Below are 18,746 nucleotides of genomic sequence, written 5' to 3' on the forward strand. Positions count from 1 at the left end.
TCTCTTCCTCTGCTTCCTGGGGCATCTCTGGCAGAGGTTGTGCCTTCTCCATGGCTCTAACTTCTTCCAGAAGGCCCTTCCTCCATGATCCTAGCTGCTCCTGGGCAGCTCCAGTTCCTGGCCCCGGTGACCCCGCCGCCTGTTTTCCTGCCACCCTGAAGTAGGCAGCAGCTTCCTACAGTTGCTGACCTCTGGGTGGTCTCACCCTCCCCTGCTGGTCTTCTCAACTCTTCCATTGCCTGTGTGGCCAAGCCCTAGGATTAAATTACCCCGGTCCGAAAGACCTAAGAGGTTCCTGTTTCCTGGCTGGACCTGGCTGGTACAGTAGCTAATACTTGACGTGTGCACCTTGTGTGCAGATACGTGCAAATCTCAGAGGCCCTGTTCTCACCTTAACGGGGAGGCGTGCACGTTCCCTGAACCAGCAGGTGAGTCAAATTCAGACCCATGTCTTGCCAGGTCCGAAGCCTGCATTCTTTCCGGATGAAGGATGACACTGGGGAGTTTGCACTACAGCTCTCATTGTATTTCCGTCTGGACACCGCCACTTATCACACAAGCCGTTTAAGTCCTCTGAGCCTCAGTTTCCTCATCTGTAAAGTGAGGGAACTTATAGCACCTCCCTCCTGTGATTACTGTGAGGTTTAAATGAGATTAACACTTTGTGTGATCGCTCTTCGAACAGTGCCTGGCACATGACAGCTCAAGAATCCGGAGCTCTGGTTACCCATTGGCCACCCCTATCACTGCACCAACCCGCAGCTCTGCTGATTTTCCTTTATGGAGGTGAGGGGAGGGAAGCGTTAATGATAAATGGTTCAGTCAGTGTCATCTCCATTTGCGAGTGTGTACTCATAGAAGCCCTGCATTCATTCAGTGAGTTCTCTTGAGGCGCCTGCTTGTGCCGGACACGGGGCTCTCCACCAGGGACCCAGATGGCGAGGCCCCATCCCCGCCCCGCACCCCAGAGGGGCCACAAGATGTGGGACAGGGACCATAATGGAATGTGGCATGGACCCCATGAGCAGGAGAGGTCCCAAGAGGAGTTGGTTTCTTTCCTGACGCTGAGGGGGATGGTCGGAGGCTTCCTGGAGGAGGTGGCATTTGAACTATGCTTAGTCTCTTGGGAAGACAAGGCAGGAGGTAGCAGCTAAGAGAGAGCTCAGTGGTCAGACCACCTACCTGCAGGGGTTTGAAGCTTGAGTGAGTGGCCTTGGCTTCCCCTTCACTCTTTCTGACCTCAGGACTCCCACCTGTGACTTAGGGTCCCCAAGATCAGGGGAGAAAAATGCTTAAGAGCACAAGCTCTGGGACCAGCCTGTCCAGCCCTTCACCAGCTGGCAGAATGACCTTGGCTGGGACTCGGTCCCCCGTGCCGCAGTTTTTTCATCTGTAAAATAAGCGATAGATCATCCTTGCCTCTCAGGGTCAGTGGGAGAGCTGAACGGTTTAATTTACATGAAGTTCTTGGTCCAGCACTTGTTGCCCTCACTCGCCAAATGGTGCAGAAGAGGAAAATGCTTTCATGTCATCCGATGTCGTGGGGCTTCTGAGCCCCTAATTCCTGGTTTTCCTCCCTCCTGCAGCCGCCACCTTCATGGAGCACTGGAAGCGGAAACAGATGCGGCTGAATTACCGCTGGGACCTCACAGGCTTCGAGGAGGAGGAGGTGAGTGGGTTTGGCAGCTGCGCCCCTGGTGCCCTTGCCCGTTTCCCCCCCTCTGGCCCCCACCCCGTTCCTTCTGGGAGACTCACGTGGGAGCCCTAGGTCGTAAAGCCCAGGCGAAGCTGCTCCCCACCTGCTTCTCGGCTCATGTCCCTGATGTTGGAATCCCCCGTGGTTGCCAGGGTGACCATTTAATGTCTGTTCTAGTGTTTTTGATCTGCATGCTCACAGGGACGCACCACCCAGCAGTGTGGTCGGGGACGCGGGCCAAGGCTCACCACGCTGACCTCATCCTGTCTGGGGGCGGCCCGGCAGGTCTGGGGAGGGGATCGCCGCCACCCACGAGGCCGAGTCCCCAAAGGCGGCCGTGAGCCTTTGCCTCGGGTGCTAAACCCACGATCCCCAGAGCCAGCTCTCAGCCTGCAGTCGGGCATGGCGGAGAAGTAGGGCAGACCCTTCCCTAATAAGAGGGGAGCCACGTGCTGGGCACCTTCGTGCACCAAAGAGAGGGGCACTCGGGATCGAATGGCCACTGCGATGGCAGGTGGCCCCCTCTGCCCAGGGTTGCTCAGGAGAAGTTTTGCTGCTGCCCCGTCTTGAATTGCAAGCTCCAAGTGGAATCCCTGTGGGATGGGTGGGAATGAAAAGGAACAAGGTCCCCCGAAACCCAGGGCCGTTAGGTGTGGCCACGCAGACCACGGCTTCATGTTATGAAACCTTCTGCTCAGTTTTTTTAAAAGAGAAACTGCTTGTCCACTTTCATTGTGCTGTGAAAATCTCTTCCATCATCTTTTTAACCGTCCCTATTATATTGCATTTCCCCGCACACATGCTCCCTCCGAGACTGAGTGGGTCAGTCAGATGTGTAGCTGAGAATCCCCTGTGTGGGCTCTGTGCTGACTGTACTGTCTGCAGACAAGGGCACTAGTGTGCTGGAAGAGGCACCAGCTTAGCGGTGATAAGACGGCCTCTGGGACCAGGCCATCCTGATTCGGCACCACCCTCACTGTGTGACCTGGGGCATGTTGCTTAACCTTTCTGTGCCTCAGTGTCCTCACCTCTCAAATAGGGATGGAGGAGTAGGATTTGAGGGGGTCTCACTGGGTCAGCAGATATAAAGCACTGCGAGCAGGGCCCGGCACCAGGGGGTGTTCCCTAACCGGTCTCCCACCCCTGGGTTCAGCCCCTTCCCCAGTGGGTCTCATCGTCCCGTTTCACAAATGGCAGGACCGAGGCTGATGCAAGGACAGACACGCAGCTCCTTAGGGGCAGAGACAGGCATGGAAGCAGGGTACTCCATGCCCCGTGGCGGGCCCGCCCTGGGTCAGCCCCGTCTGCCGGAGCAGGTTCTAAAGATTCAAGTAGAACAAAAAGCAGTGTTGTCTCGTTATTTTGGAAGTAGATTTAGAATGTCTTTTTCATGATGTCCCTGGGGTTGGGGCAGTTCGACCCCTTGGGGACCTGTCCTGTGAACTCTTCACCCTGACGGCTCAGGCACTAGATGATAGGGTAGTGATCAGAGCCACTGGACAGGGGTCCCTGAGGGGCCTGAACGAGTCCCCAAAAGCGAGCCCCCCACCCCACCCCCAGCCGGCCAAGACCTCTTCTGGGGTTAATCACCTGAGATGAAGAGGCAGCCTCTCCGTGACGTGACCCCAGGTGTCGGCTCTCAGAGCAGAAGGAAGCCTGTGCCCAGTCATCTGTCCTGTGTACTTCTTCCCTGACTCTAGGACAGTTCAGCCTAGCACTCCCTCGAGAATTGCCTAGAACATGCGTCCTGCAGAAGCAGCAAAACGCAGTCACCCTAAAGTAGCATCAGCCTTTAGCAAGCCTTCCTTGTCCACCCGTGTCTGTCTTTCTTCATCCTGGTTCTTAAGAACCTCATGTTGAGGGACTTCCCTCGTGGTTCAATGGTTAGGACTCTGTGCTCCCGCTGCAAGGGGCATGGGTTGAATACCTGGTCGGGGAACTAAGACCCCACATGCCTCATGGCCAAAAGAAAAAGAAAGAAAGAAAGAAAAGAAAAGAAAGAAAAGATTATCATCTTTAGCAGACGTAGCCTATTTCTTAAAAAACAACACAAGTAATGAAATCTTTCTGTTTTTGTTTTACGTTTCTGGTTTTCCTGGAAGGAGGCTGTCAAGGTTTGGAATTTTTTGTCACTCCTCTGTCTTCCGGTAGCCTGTCTCCCTGGGAGAGGGACCTTCTCGCACACCTGATCTGTCTGTTTCTGCTGAGCGGTCCCCTGCAGCTCTTCCACGGCGGGCAGGGGTCTCCGCTTCCTCCCCCACCTCCGATCTCTCTTAACCCCTGTTCTTCTGTTCCAGTGCCCTTCGCTGAGCTGCTCTGGGCTCCCCCGAGGCTGGCGCCTCTGGTCTGCCCGCGCTTGCTGACACTGCCATCTCTTCTGACCCCCACGGCTCCTGATAGGACGCTCTCAGGGGCCAGTTCATGGCTGGGTGTTCGGAGTGAGTGGGCTGCAGGATGGGCTGCAGCCTGGTGCAGACTGACCTGCCTGCAGGACACAGAGCCCGATTCTGTGGCCTTCCCAGTGGGCTGGGGTTCCCAAGAGGGGGAGAATCCTGGATGACCTGCTTACAAGGAGTTCTAAATTGGAAATGGTACAAACAGTCAGCTAGGAACTGGCCCCAAAGGGTGTCCGAGGGAATGTCTGGGCTGATTTTGCCACACGTGCTGCTGGTGAGGGTCTCAAACTCCCAAAATTAACAAAGTCCCCCCGCCCCGCTGACTTGGTTTCTTTCACAGGACCATCCCAGAGCCGAATATGAAGCCAGAGTTTTGGAGAAGTCTCTTAGGAAAGAATCCAAAAAGAAAGAGGTACGGTGGCCGCTGCCAGTTGGCTTTGCCAGCGGTAAAACATTGTATGTTCATCAACATGTCAGGCCAGGGATCAGCAAACACTGTGTAGATGGGAGGCCGGCCCCCAGGCAGCACCAGTAAATATTTTAGACCCTGCAGGCCTCTGTCACAGCGACTCAACTCTGCCATTGTAGGATGAAAACAGCCATAGACAACAGGTAAACAAATGGATCTGGCTGTATTCCAATAAAACTTTATTTATAAAACAAGCAGGGGGCCGGATTTGTCAAACCCTACTAGAGATCTACCTTCTCGGTCTATCCTGGGTGATCTCAAACTTCAGCCAACATTTCAACATCAAGAACCGAGCAGCTTTGCAGCTTTTTCACGCTGGGTGGTCCTTGTGTCCAGCCCTCGTGTTCTACGTTGAATGATGGATGAAAGGGTTGGTCCCAGCCCCTGAGCAGCTGGCCAGTTCCTTGTCTCACTCCCAGACGATGAGAATGAGGGAGAGAAGCGTTTTTGTGATGTTCTTGAAGTCATCACCTTTTTTATAACAAATGCCTTTCCTAAAACCTCTCATTCAAATTGGCAGTCATGTTCGCAGCGTGAATTTCTCAGAAACCTCTGGGGTGCTTGGTTATTTTTTTATCAGAGGTTTTCTTATATGACATGGGACAAGCATGGAGCCCCAGGGCCCTTGTCAGCCTCTCACTGAGGCTGGAAAGTCAGGTCCTGAAGGGATGGGGAACAATCGCAGGACACTCTTCCCAGATCCCAGTGTCCACACGGGTCACATCTGCACCCTCGGCCTCTGGAAGTGACCAGAGCAAACCCCTGCTTTGATCTTTTCTTGTCATTGTGTCCTATGGACAGAGTTTGCTGGTACAAAGTGGCCAGGGGTCCCAATTACCAAAATCCCCTCTCGGGGGGCAAAGTGGGTACAGCCAAACCCCCTCTCGGGCCCCAGTTCCTGTAACACATCGAAAGCCCAGCTCAGTCCTCCTGCAGCCAGAAAGGGGGTGCACTTCCATGAACTCAGAGTCTGAGTGGAATCAAGGGTGCAGAGAAAATAACTACAAAAGCGTGAGTCCTCACCCCTAAGTTAAAAGGAGACTATCCTTTTAACTTAACAAATCAGAACGCCTGCATGTCCCGTGCACCTTGCCTTCAGAGCAGCTGTCCTGTGGCCTTGAACCAAGGGCTCCATCAGCCCCCCTGGGCTGTGTCTCCCCTCTTAAAGGGAGAAGCGTGGGTGCCACTGCTCTGAAGCCCCCAGGCCCCCACCGTGGGCCACCACGACCTGCGTGCAGGGCAGCATCTCCGCCCCCAGACAGTCCACCCCACGGCTTTACGGTGGCACCTCATAGTGTGAGCTTGGGTAGGATTTCATTTCTTCCTAAGGAAAAAAGTGCTTCGTGGCCCAAGTCACATCCACTTAAGTCAGGGGCTCGACCAAGCCCGAGCGCCAGGCCTGGGCAGTATCCCAGATTCTCAGTCACTCCGCTTCTTGGCTTTGACCTAAGCTCCTTGATCACAAGAGCAGCAAAGGTCAGGGTTCATTTTTGCCGGCCTCTGATAGTGACTCCAGGCAGTGAACGCCTCCGGTGGGCCACACCCTTGAGTTTCTCCTTCGTTTCACCGGCTCTCAACTTTATGGTTTAAATGTTTCCCCAGCTATGCCACCAAATTCGTTTAGGAAAGAAAAATAAAAAGTTCACCCCTTCATTGATGTGCTAGGATTCTGAGCGTGACTTCCTTCACGTTGGTGTAAAATGCTCCGTGTCTTTGCACAAGACACACCGTCTACATGGCGGCCACCGTCAATGGGAGGGGCCCCACGGAGCCCACTGAGCTTCCGGGCTGGAGTCTCCATTTCCATCGCCATTGTGGCAGCCTTTCTTTTAGAATGTGGGTCTCTGACATCGCTAGTGGGTTTAAGATGCCCAGAGCCTGAATCCACCCCGGCAGGCAGCACAGCCTGGGATGCGGCTGGCTGCCCCGGGGGGCTGACGGGGGCCTGGGCGGCGGTCTCACCCACGGTGCTCTCTTGTTCCCTCCATCCGCCCCAGAAGCGCCGGCACCTTCCGGAGGAGCCAACAAACAAATGGAGGCAGAGGGTTAAGACAGCCATGGCGGGGGTGAAATTGGTACATGTCGCGTCGGGGCCTTCGCGAGTCTTGAGTGTTTGCCGACGACCAAAGTCCATTGTGTTTTCCTCAACCAGCTCTGACTGCTGTATTATGATTTTAACATTCACATCCACATTCCTCTGCCTTCCTTCAGCACCCGCAGGCTGTGACACGTGTTGCGATGTCTTGCATGGCCACTCTGGGTTCATGGGGGGAGCTCGGCTGTCTCTGGAGCTTGTGAAATGTGCCTGTCGCGGCTGCCTGCCAGCAGTCCCTGGTCTCATTAACATGCATGCCACCTGCCCTGGAATGCGTGGCCTCGGATGTCATGCCTGCCAGCATTCTTTGACCTCTCCCGTGCATTTTTCCCATTAAAGATCCACCCCATTCTTGAAACATCCCAGATTAGTGACAAGAGTCCACTTCAGATCCCTCCGGACCACGTCATCCTTGTGCTAGAGCCTTCGGGCCACGTGTCCCCACCGTCTGCCGTTGCTACGCGGCGGGTGGCGTTTTAACTTGTAGTGCTGGTGGCTTGTTTCAACTTGCTCTGCAAAGGAAAATTACTATTATGGTCTGGGTGGCGAAGGAAAACAGCTTAGATCTTCTCACCTTGGAAATGAGACTTCCAGCCAAGAAACAGAGTCCAGGCTTCTCCCAGATGGGGGTCTGATCGTCTAATTTAGAAAAGCCTCTGGCATCATCACGCCTCTTACACAGAGGACTCACCTTTTTAGACAACTGTTATTTCTATCATTTCATAGCATGATTTCATCAGGGATTAGGCCCCAGGTGCCAGATGTTTGCATTGGTTCATCACCTGCACTGTTTGTTTGTTTTTTACCATGTTTCTGTTGTCCAAGTTGTTCACACACGTGCATACACACACACATCTGTCCACCGGGATGGTCCCCACTGCTGACCCTGCCCTGTCTCGTGTTGTAGACGGACAAAGTGAAGCTCACCTGGAGAGACCGGTTCCCAGCCTACTTCACCAACTTGGTCTCCATCATCTTCATGGTGAGTTCCAGGAGGCTGGGGGGTGGGGGGAGTACCAAGGTGTGCCGCGCTCACCTGGGTGGAGTCAGGCGTCCTCGTGGCAGCTGTGTTCATCCCAGGCTGGGCAGGGCGGTGGGGACGGGGAGATTCCACCAGCGGCCCTAAAATGGGAAGGGGGCTGGGTTCTGCAGTGACCCCCGGGGGCTCCCCAAGCCCTGGGGCCCGTGACATGGTTTCCTGTGGTCCCTGACACACATCTTTCATTCTGAGAGTGACACGTGTGAGTAACTCGTCATTCAAACCCAGGAGTTCACAGATATTATTTAAGGCAAAATGGAGGGGTTTTAAAGAAGGCCATTAGATGAATAACACAGAGGCAGGACAAAAATCAGGACGGTGCCTCTCAGGTGACAAGAGGGTCTGTGACGCCAGGCTCATCCGGACGCTGCTGATTTGTGTAAATCGCCCACACCGCAGCCGTCTCTCTTAGGGGGTTTTAATCCCCAGTTGATCAGGCCATGTCCCTGGAAGGCCTCAGGCCCGTGCTAGCCGTGATTTCATCACCCCCCCCCAACAGGTCAGGGCCACCCGTGGTCACTGTAGAGATGACCATCCCCTTGTCCAGCCCCGGAGCTTTAAGTTAGAGTTTTGTACAGCCCCCGGCCCCGTAGCCTGGTACCCAGGGGCCCGCATGGCCACTGTGGACCGAGGGCTGGGCTGTGCCCAGCTGCCTGAGGGCCTCACACCTGCCTGTCCCTCTCCTGCTGCTGAGGAAACGGAGGCCAGAGGTCTCCTCTCTCCCCAGGCCAGGTGCCAGGCAGGCAGTCTGCCCCGAGGGCCCCCGCTGTTCTGTGTGACCTTGGAGACACGCAGGTGGGCTTGTCTTGATTTTCCACTGGGGCTGGGGGTGCTTGAGGCCCCCTAACCTGAGTAGTTGTAAGCAGAGTGAGGACTCCGATTCCCCTCATGCTCACATACAGCAAAGAAATCCGTGGTGGGGACCCCCAAGACCGTGGAGTCGCTGTGGGGAGGACTTTTGTGCCGTCCAGATGACTCTGGGTGGCAGTGGGCCCAGCCATGTTTTGAAGACCCTGGAGCACACACCCCAAACGCACATGAGTGCTATGCCCCCAGGCTTGGTGCTCAGGGGTAACCTAGGATGACGTGGTCCCTGCCTGGAGCACCCCTGGGGCTCACCCGGTGGGGGAAGGGGTGCAGGAAATGGGGGACTCAGGCACCAGGGTTCAGCCCCTCCTGGCAGAGAAGAAGCAGTGTCACCACAGAAGGTGCAGCGAGGGGGTGGCAGGAGGTGGGAGGCTGTGGGCCCTTCTCCTGCAGCACAGCAAGGTTGAACAAGAGCCCTCAGACTGCGTGTCACTTCCATGAATAGTCTCCAGGGAGTTTTGAGTTTCTCACATAGTAAGATCGAGGTGGTGGACAGTGGAGGGCTGGTCCAGCACCTCCGTGACACTAGCAGGCACTGGCTTCTCTGTTCTTCTTTCTGCACACCTGTCCTGTGCCTGTGTCCCTCTTGGACATAAAATGGCTGCTTCATCTCCAACATCACCTCCACTTTCCAGGCACGAGGAAGAGGAACGGCCAAGGGGAAGGAGACAGATGCCAGTGGAGGCAGCCCCTCTTTAGGCACACCTCTGCTTGCATCTAGCTGACCACCCCTGACCACAAGGAGGCAGGGAAATGGGCACATTGTCACTTCCAGCAAAGGCGGGACAGCGAGTAGGAACTCGCTGGCCCTTGAGGTCCTGGTGACCCCATCACAGATGAATCCGTTTCGTCCTGCACTCAGAAGCTTCATTCTCTGAACAAATTGCAGTTGAGCACCTACAAGGTGCCCCCATGCTCCTGGTCCTGGAGGCAGTGGTGTGAACACAGGGGCCAAACCCTGGCCCCCGCAGCCCTTTCCTTCTAGAGGGGGCATTGCACCCAGGAGGGGGCACGGCTATAGGATTTATCATGGGGGTGTACCCGCCCTCTGACAGGGAAAGGGGGCGCCTTGCTGAGTCACCCTGCAGGCCTGGTGCCCCGTCTGCACCTCCACACAGAGGCAGGAGGGCATCTCCAAGCTAAGGGTGGTGCCTTCCCCTGGGAGGGACCTCTTGGCAGGAGCAAGAGATTTTCTCAGGAAAGCGCTCATTCCGGGAACTGGGAACTGGCGGGAGCGGTACCCACACCTCACCACAGGGCCGCCCCTTCATCAGGGTGTGGTGTGGGGCGCGGACGTTCCCCGGGCGGGTGTGGTCACTGTTCAGTCCTCAGACGTGGGCAGCAGCGGACTTACTGGCCCCAAATTGAAAATAAGAGCTTCCTAGGAGATTCCCGTAGCTGTGGCCTCCCCTCTGGGGTGAAGCAGCCACGGCCCTTCCAAGCTGCAACCCGAGAGGCACATAGCATGTCCCCGAGCTCTCCAGGGCTGTCCTGGGAGCCTCGGGGGGCCATTCTGGCAGGGGCGGGCCTCCCTGCACATGCTCAGTGGGAGTGACATGCTGGGGACCTGGGGCACACGGCAGGCGGGGTGCAGTCGGGCTCAGGTGACAGCCCTGCACCGCTGCCCTCCACCCTCAGTGCTCCCTCGGGACTGGAATTTGCAGTCACCCTCAGCCCTAGGGCAGGACAGGATGAGGACAGGGCCTTCCCAGGTGAGTCAGGGCCTTTGAGGGTAAAGAAGAGCAGCCCAGGCAGGCAGACAGCTCCTCCCTGGCCTCTCAAGCAAGCACCAGCCCACGTTTTAGGGGATGTTCTGGTCCCACGGTGGGTTTGGCAAGATCAGGGGCTTGTTCCCAGGGACAAGCCGAAGGGTGTGGGTGGCTCCTGGGGACGTTGGGAGAAGGGACTGCATCCGTCTGTCCCAGCCAGGCCTGCAGCACTGCCCAGCGGGACCAGACCACCCCACGCCCCACCCACCTCCTGCAACAGCATCGAGAACAGCACTGCTTCCGCTCAGGGTCACCCAGGCCAGGGGGAGGGGCAGCCCACCCTGTAGTCAGCCTGTCGGCGCACAAACCGGGCAGCTACTGGGGCTGCAGCCACCGGGTGTCCCGTTGGGGACAGTGGGCGAGATGTCACGCTGCCCCACAGCAGGCAGCAGAACCATGCGTGCGCTCCAGGCTTGGTGGACCCACCTGGAAAATCCCAGCTGGTGCGCTGGGCGACCCGGCCTGGTGACCTAACCTCTCTGAACGTCAGCCTCCTCTTCTATAAAACAGAACCTAGCCCCTCATTTGTCTGTGAAGTTAACACCCATAAAGCCCCAGGTATTTGGCGGGCGACAAGGAACGCCCGTCTTTGTGTTGAAGCGGAAGTGCTCTCGGGTGGGGGGAGAGCCGGGCCCAGGGAGATGGAGGTTGCGGTCGGATGAGACTGGGTGGGCCCCGCCAAGAGCGCCCCCTGCCCCCTCTGCAGATAGCGGTGACCTTCGCCATCGTCCTTGGCGTCATCATCTACAGAATCTCCACGGCCGCCGCCTTAGCCATGAACTCCTCCCCCTCCGTGCGGTCCAACATCCGCGTCACCGTCACGGCCACGGCGGTCATCATCAACCTGGTGGTCATCATCCTGCTGGACGAGGTCTACGGCTGCATAGCCAGGTGGCTCACCAAGATCGGTGAGCGCCCCGGCCGCGCCCCTCCTGCCGTGGGGCCGGGGGCGGGCCACCCCCCCTCTCTGAGCCCCGCGGCCGTGATAGCTGGGGGAAGCGGGCAGCCTGGCCCGGGGCATTGGCTCAGCAGCGTGCGTCTCTCTCCTTCTAGAGGTTCCGAAGACGGAGAAGAGCTTCGAGGAGAGGCTGATCTTCAAGGCCTTCCTGCTGAAGTTCGTGAACTCCTACACCCCCATCTTCTACGTGGCGTTCTTCAAAGGCCGGTAGGGGCTTCTTCAGTGACTAAAACGCACCACTTTCCCCCAGTTCAGTGGAAGGCTCCCCTCCCCCATCTCTCTTCAGGTGGGAGACACCTGGGCCCCGGGGAGAGCAGTCAGTGAGGCTCCTGCTGGGCCCCCAGGGCGCAGGGCCCCCAGGGCAGCAGAGACCCCAGGGAGCAGGGACCCCAGGGCGCAGGGCCCCCAGGGAAGCAGAGACCCCAGGGAGCAGGGACCCCAGGGCGCAGGGCCCCCAGGGAAGCAGAGACCCCAGGGAGCAGGGACCCCAGGGCGCAGGGCCCCCAGGGAAGCAGAGACCCCAGGGAGCAGGGACCCCAGGGCGCAGGGCCCCCAGGGAAGCAGAGACCCCAGGGAAGCAGAGACCCCAGGGAGCAGGGACCCCAGGGAAGCAGAGACCCCAGGGAAGCAGAGACCCCAGGGCGCAGGGCCCCCAGGGAAGCAGAGACCCCAGGGCGCAGGGCCCCCAGGGAAGCAGAGACCCCAGGGAAGCAGAGACCCCAGGGAGCAGGGCCCCCAGGGAAGCAGGGACCCCAGGGAGAAGGGCCCCCAGGTAAGCAGGGACCCCAGGGAGCAGGGCCCCCAGGGAGCAGGGCCCCCAGGGAAGCAGGGCCCCCAGGAAAGCAGGGCCCCCAGGGAGCAGGGCCCCCAGGAAAGCAGGGCCCCCAGGAAAGCAGGGCCCCCAGGGAGCAGGGCCCCCAGGGAAGCAGGGACCCCAGGGAGCAGGGCCCCCAGGGAGCAGGGCCCCCAGGAAAGCAGAGACCCCAGGGAGCAGGGCCCCCAGGGAAGCAGGGACCCCAGGCAGCACGCTCCAGGGGCTCCCACAGTGGAGGGGTGAGGCTGCAGGAGAAGCCGTGAGAAGGGTAGCCGCTGGAGTTCTGGGCTGGTGGTGGGGTGAACCCCATGCCCTGGCCCTCTGGAGCCATCCTGGGTTTATAGGGGCCTGTGACCACCCCCCCACCAATACTCCCCACCACCCCTCCAGCCAGAGCCTGGTAGGTCTGATCCCAGAACCCCTCCCGAAGTCACCTTCCTCAGCATCATGTGATTTACAAGTGCTGTGGTCACCTTCCCACCCCAGGGTCCTGGAGCTGGGCCAAGGCACCCAGGCCCCCCGAGAGCACCCACAACAACGAGGCAGGCTCTCAGAGGCCCCCCAGCCCCCACGTCCCACAGGAAGCTGAGAGACGGCCTCAGGGCCACCCCCACCCCAGCCTGTCTGCGGTCCCCAGCGTGGTTCCGTGGGTGACTCTGCCGTGGCAGGCGGCACCCTCTGCGCTCAGACTGCTGCATCTTCTTCCCCTCCTGGGCTCCTCCCCTCCATCTGCCCTTCAGCCTCTTGGTTTCCTGCTGAAGCTACATTTTCTTACCCACCTGCGGGTTTGGGAACCACAGGAACATTCCACCAACAGAAAACCACTGTGGCTGATTCTTAGTCACTGAAATGGGCAGAGGGAAAACCCTGTGAGACTCAGGAGGCTTTGACTTGGGGAATCGTGATGCGGTGCAGCCCCCACCTCAGGGGTCTCCCCGTGCCCGCTCTCCCCTCTCTCCCCTAACTGACCCCCAATCATTGCAGATTTGTCGGACGTCCGGGCGACTACGTGTACATTTTCCGTTCTTTCCGGATGGAAGAGGTAATGAGTCTGTACACGCTGCTGCACTTTCCCGGTTCTGTCTGCACAGCAAACCTGACGGTTCCCTGCCCCGCGAGACCCCTGCTCTGTTCTCTGGCTGCAGGGATGGGTCTTCAATCTTCTTTGGCTTTACTAAAAGGAGAATATCTCTTCAGGGTCATAGAAGCCAAAAAAATTACACCCGTTTATTTTTTCTATAAGACCTTGAATGTTTTTCTCTTTGGTTAGGATGTATTAGGAAAAAAACAGACCTCAGCTATAATTCTTTTACTTTAACATTGAAATGCCACCTCTCTCCCTGCCAAACACAATACTGGTGACCTCTGACGTCTGCTCAGTGATGCTGGCCACTTCTGCCGCTGAGTCCTGGCCCCCAGACTTGCCCTGTTAGCTCCATCAGACCAAGCCAGGCTTCAGGTCTCAGGGTAACTGGTCCAAATTTCCAACTCGCAGAATAATTCAGCTTATTGGAAAAGAAGAGTCTTTTTATCAGGGTCTCCCTGATAAAGATTCTGTGAAATAGGGTAGAGAGGATTGGGGTTGGCATCAGGTACAGGGTGATCCAGCTGCCTGGGGCACAGTCTAGAGGTTCAACCATCTGAGTGCTGGCCCCCAAACATCCCAAGACATAGGCCTCATCCGTAGTAATGGGCAAAAAGCCCACGAAGTGCTCCCCCCACTACCTGACACATCCTTTACATAGATGACACCCTGTCAAGCTCGTTAATGGTTGGGGAAGTTGGGGAAATGCCTTTGTGGAGTAGAAGAGAGCATAGGGCTTTTTTTTTTTTTAATGAGATGATGGCTCTCCCAGATAAACGTTTTGGTAATGGTATATAAAGTTTTGCTCAGGACTCAGAGGGGTCAGCTGTGCCCCAGAGTGTCACCCAGCGTCCCTTGAGTTCCCTTCACTTAGATGAGTTAATCTTCTGACTGCCTGCCCGGCCCCCTGGCCTGTGACGGTACAAGCCCACGGAGGACAGGGCATTGGCCCTCCGAGGGGTGGCCGGCTGCCTCACCACGTGGCTTCCCTGCCGCGTGGGCCCCAGCCGGCGCAGTCCTGGGGGAGGAGGAGCCCTGGGACCCAGCCCCGCCGCTGCCCACTCCCTGGCAGTGTGCTCCCCTCTCGGAGCCTGCTTCCAGCTCCAACAGCCTATTGGCCAGATGTACTAGCTTCCAAGATACCGCAAACAGGTGGCTTAAAACAGCAGGCATTCTCTTGTGGTTCCAGATGCCGGAAGTCCAAAATCAAGGTGTCAGCAGGGCTACGCCCCCTGGAAGGTTCAAGGTTGGGAGGGTGGTTCCTCCAGGCCTCTCCCAGCTCCGGTGGCCGCTGGCAATCCTTGGCGTCCCCTGCTGATGGATGCCCCTGTCTTCACGGGGCCTGCTCCCCTCTGTGTGCCTGTGTGTTTCCTCTTCTTATAAGGACACCAGCCATGGGGGCAGGGTCCACCGTACGCCAGCGTGACCTCCTCTTAACTCGGTCACATCTGCAAAGACCCTATGTCCAAACAAGGTTCCATTCTGAGGTTGGGGGAGCTGGGACGTGGAGGACACAGCTCAGCCCTCAGCGCAAGGGCCGACCTCCCGCATGCGCGGGCGGCGGGGCGGGGCGGGGCGCGGCGGGGCTGACGCGCCTGCTCCCTGTGCGCAGTGCGCCCCGGGGGGCTGCCTGATGGAACTCTGTATCCAGCTGAGCATCATTATGCTGGGGAAACAGCTGATCCAGAACAACCTGTTTGAGATCGGCATACCGTGAGTAGCAGCAGCCTCGGGTCACAGCGGGGCGAGGGGGGCACCGGGGGCCTGGGGCACTCGGGGGCTCCACGGAGGTCTGGGGGACAGGTGATGCAGGGGCTGGACCAGGATGGGGGCACCAGAGCAGGGAGGTGGTGAGGACACAGCGGGGAGATGGGCAGTACCTGCCTCTGGTGGACGTGGAGAGGGACGAGGCCAGGATGACCCGCTGCCCCCCAACTGGCTGAGGATGCGGGGTACCCACAGGGGCCCCTAAACCCGCGTGCCGGCCCCCGTGGTCCAAGGCAGCCAGGTCTGCTCTGGCCCGGCCAGACCCCGACACCTGTAGGGCCCTCCCTGGCCTCCGTTTCCTTATGTCGCAAACAAAGCGATGACACTTGCCCCCTGCCCGCGGGGGAAAGGGCAAAGGAAATCATCCACAGAGGGGTCGTTGCTAAGACGTTAGTTCAGGATTAAAACACTCGACGGCTCAGAGAATTGGAAAAACAACTTGGAGGCGCCAGACCCCCAAACCCACCTTCCTGGAACCCTAACCGAGGCGGCGCCGTGTGTCTCAGGAAAATGAAGAAGTTCATCCGTTACCTGAGGCTGCAGCCCCAGAGCCCCTCTGACCACGAGGAGTACGTGAAGAGGAAGCAGCGCTACGAGGTGGATTACACACTGGAGCCCTTTGCGGGCCTCACCCCGGAGTACATGGAGATGAGTGAGTGACCACACAGTCCCGTCCTGGGAGCCGGCGCGGGAGGGAAACGGGCCCACTGGCCACCTGGGGGGCTCACCGCCATCCCTGCGCAGAACGGGACACGCCCAGGACTCAGCTGTGTCACCGGCAGCTGTGTCACTGGGCAGGAGGATGCCCAGAGGTGGCACAGGACCCCCAGGAGTGGGGCAAGGGAGAGAGGGGACAGGCCAGGTGTGGCCTGCATGGCAGCCACCTGGAGCCTCCCTGACCTCACCTCCGACTTTTCCGTCCACTCGGGCCACACTGGCCTCTTTGCTGTGATCCAAACGCAGAGTCACGCCTGCCACAGGGCCTTTGCACTGGCTGTGCCTTGCCTAGAATGCTCTCCCCTGATACAAGCATCACTCTCTCCCTTCCTCCAGGGCTCTGCTCAGAATCTCCCCCACCAGAGGGGTCTTCCTGACACCAGCGTTTAAAAGGGGCAGCCCCTCCCCCTGCTTTCTGGTTCTTACCACAGCTGGCATCTTCAGGCCCCATGACTCCCATTCCTCCTTCATCTGTCTATCCTGTAGCTCCATGAAAGCAGGTCTTTGGGGTCTTTTTCCTCTTCACTGCTGTACCCCCCCACACTTAGAGCAGGTCCAGGTATACAGTGGGTGCTCAACACATGTTCACTGAATGAGTGGATACGTGAAGGCGGTCAGGAAGATTCACACGGAGGGGTCCCAGAGTATCATGCCCCCGGCCACCGTGGACAGCTATCTTAAATGTTGGTTCCCAGGCCCAACCCTGGCCTGCACAAGGTGGGACCCGGACTCTGCATCTTAACAAGGACTGCCCTGCAGGGTGACTTGGTCAGGGACAGGTGGCCTTGGGTTGCAGGAGCAGTTCTGTTTCATTGTACCACGGGTGCTTCCCCGCACTGTCCCTGTTGGCGGAGTTGGTCCCGGTAAGTCACTCCCAGCCTCTGGACGGCGGTGCAGAAGTACCTTGCCTTCAAGGCTCTGAGGCTTAAAACAAGGAGACAGTGTGGTATTCGGGTGACATCCTCTGTTTTGTCCCAGAATCACGTCCAGGCTGTACCAGAGACAGGAGGGCAGCTCCCTGCCCTGTGGGTGCTGCCTCCCCCAGGCCTGCCCCCTGCCCAGCGTACATGCATCATGGGGCCTGGGAGGAGGGTTTCCGCTGCCTGCCACCTGCCCCCGTGGGAGGAGAGACAGCGAGAACAGCAGCCTGTGATCGGCTGAGAGGCCGCAGTCAGTCATTTCCCCAGATTTTGATTTCTGTGGTGGCTGGAGAGTCCTGGGTCGTCTGGGGTTTCGTGAAATGAAATTCCTGGGACAGGTTCCTCCTGCCCACCCAGGGAGGGGCCACCCTGTGCCTGCCAGTCTTCTCCAGGCCGACTCTCGCTGGAACAGGCAAAAGGCCCCCGCCCCACCCACATCTCCAGCTGCCTTCCCCTCTGCTGTCCCTACAAGAGGAGGCAGTGCCACCCGGGAGTCAGGGAACCCACAGCCTCGGGGATCCGCAGCCTCTCCACCCCCACGCCGAGCTTATCTGGTGGCCTCCATCACCTCCATCAGCTCCAGAGACTTCAGGCGAGGCCAACGTCCACAGAAGCATCCCGTGGGGCACGCGAGAGGCCAGGGACGTGGCTCTGGGATGAGGACCACACGGAGCCCAACAACCCCCCTCCCCCGCCCCGGCCCCAACGTGCTAACAATGGCCACACTCAGCCCACTGGGCCCGAGGTGACATTCTGCCGGCTTCCTTGTTTACCGCCTGGCGCCCAGCACCCTTGGACAGGGTCCGGCTGTACAATTCCTGAACCAGCTTCCCCCACTCACTTCCGTTCAGCAACCTTTCCCCGACCTCCCCTGCCCCACCCCCCTGGAGCCAGGCTCGTGCCAGCTGCGGCCTCCGAGGCCAAAGGCACCCCAGAGCCGGCCAGTCAATGGCAAGAACAACAAGAAAGAGAGAGGGAGGGAGGCGGGGCGGGGGGGTGGCGAGGTTGTCCAGGATGGTGGACGGTGGTCCCCGACCGGCTCCCAGAGGCCCGATGGCGGGGGGATGCTGGGGGCTGTTGGAGACACAGTGATGCTGGTGGGCCCCCCAGGTCCTAAGAAGCACTTGGGCCCTGTCCCAGCCCGGACGCAGGGTGACTGAGGCTGGTCCTTCGTGTTCACGGGCACCCTTTTCCCCATATTGGTGACTTTTTTAAGATCAGACGTGTGATAAATGAGCACATGCCCTTTATTCAAGAGGCAAGACTGAGGTCCAGAGCAAAATTGGAACCTTGCCCCCAGCCCCCTCCTGGCCTGGGGTCACCCAGGGCCATGGGGCGTGTCCCAAGATCCCGTCTTACACATGGGAGGCAGGGCACCGTGTGGCACATGGGGCAGGGGTCCCACTGCGCTGGGACGGGGACGGCGCATCTGACCGCCAGCTCTCTCCACAGTCATCCAGTTCGGCTTTGTCACCCTGTTCGTCGCATCCTTCCCGCTGGCCCCACTCTTCGCGCTGCTGAACAACATCATTGAGATCCGCCTGGACGCCAAAAAGTTCGTCACTGAGCTCCGAAGGCCGGTGGCTGTCAGAGCCAAGGACATCGGTGAGTGGCCCGGGCACCGGGGTCTGAGAACATGCTGGGCTTGGGGAAGGGATCCCACTTCCCGGAAGCCAGAGGCAGAGCTGGCAAAGTGGGGTCCCGGACTCCTCACTGCACCCCCCCGCCGGTGGGAGACTCAGAGATGGGGCCGGGGGGAAGGGGAGGGATGCAGGACCTCCAGGCCCCTCTCTACCCCACCCCGAACTCCCAGCTCCTGAAATGTGCTGGCCACGGGGAACATTTGGGAAAGGGCTCGTGTCTCGGATACCTGAGCATCTCCCCGGTGTGCTGTTCCTGGAATTCCACGAGATAACTTTCTTCTGCTGGTCCTCAGCACCCCCCTGCCCCACCCTGGACATCTGTGTGGCCCCAGAGCGCACAGCCAGACCACGAGGGAAGCTGATATTAGCAGCTCAGCAGTGCCTTCCTACACAGTGTGTCATTTAGTCATTTAACGTCCGCAGAAAAGTAAAGGAAGGAGGGAGCCCTCTCCCACCAGCGAGGGAAGAGCATTGTGTAACCTGCCTGTCAGGTACGGGCCAAGAGCAGCCTG

The 18,746-nt window shown here is 58.6% G+C and overlaps 1 protein-coding gene across 5 annotated transcripts in view; it reads left to right on the top strand.

The window, feature by feature from the left end:
- The window catches only part of ANO1 (anoctamin 1), an 89,826-nt gene that overhangs the window by 55,087 nt on the left and 15,993 nt on the right, over positions 1 to 18,746 (top strand). For 3 of the 5 annotated variants that reach the window (XR_009052526.1, XM_057726016.1, XM_057726017.1), the window contains 11 exons: positions 1,587 to 1,669; positions 3,799 to 3,810; positions 4,433 to 4,504; positions 6,559 to 6,636; positions 7,564 to 7,638; positions 11,038 to 11,239; positions 11,385 to 11,496; positions 13,088 to 13,145; positions 14,800 to 14,900; positions 15,461 to 15,606; positions 18,044 to 18,196. Coding sequence is in view for 4 of the 5 variants with exons in the window: in XM_057726016.1 (XP_057581999.1) it covers positions 1,587 to 1,669; positions 3,799 to 3,810; positions 4,433 to 4,504; positions 6,559 to 6,636; positions 7,564 to 7,638; positions 11,038 to 11,239; positions 11,385 to 11,496; positions 13,088 to 13,145; positions 14,800 to 14,900; positions 15,461 to 15,606; positions 18,044 to 18,196 (1,092 nt within the window). In the remaining variant the exon portion in view is untranslated. The remainder of the gene's footprint in view (positions 1 to 1,586; positions 1,670 to 3,798; positions 3,811 to 4,432; positions 4,505 to 6,558; positions 6,637 to 7,563; positions 7,639 to 11,037; positions 11,240 to 11,384; positions 11,497 to 13,087; positions 13,146 to 14,799; positions 14,901 to 15,460; positions 15,607 to 18,043; positions 18,197 to 18,746) is intronic. The other 2 variants (XM_057726018.1, XM_057726019.1) reach the window with 1 other exon arrangement.

This window comes from Hippopotamus amphibius, chromosome 3, assembly GCF_030028045.1.
Source record: "Hippopotamus amphibius kiboko isolate mHipAmp2 chromosome 3, mHipAmp2.hap2, whole genome shotgun sequence".
In the NCBI taxonomy this organism is placed as follows: Eukaryota; Metazoa; Chordata; class Mammalia; order Artiodactyla; family Hippopotamidae; genus Hippopotamus; species Hippopotamus amphibius.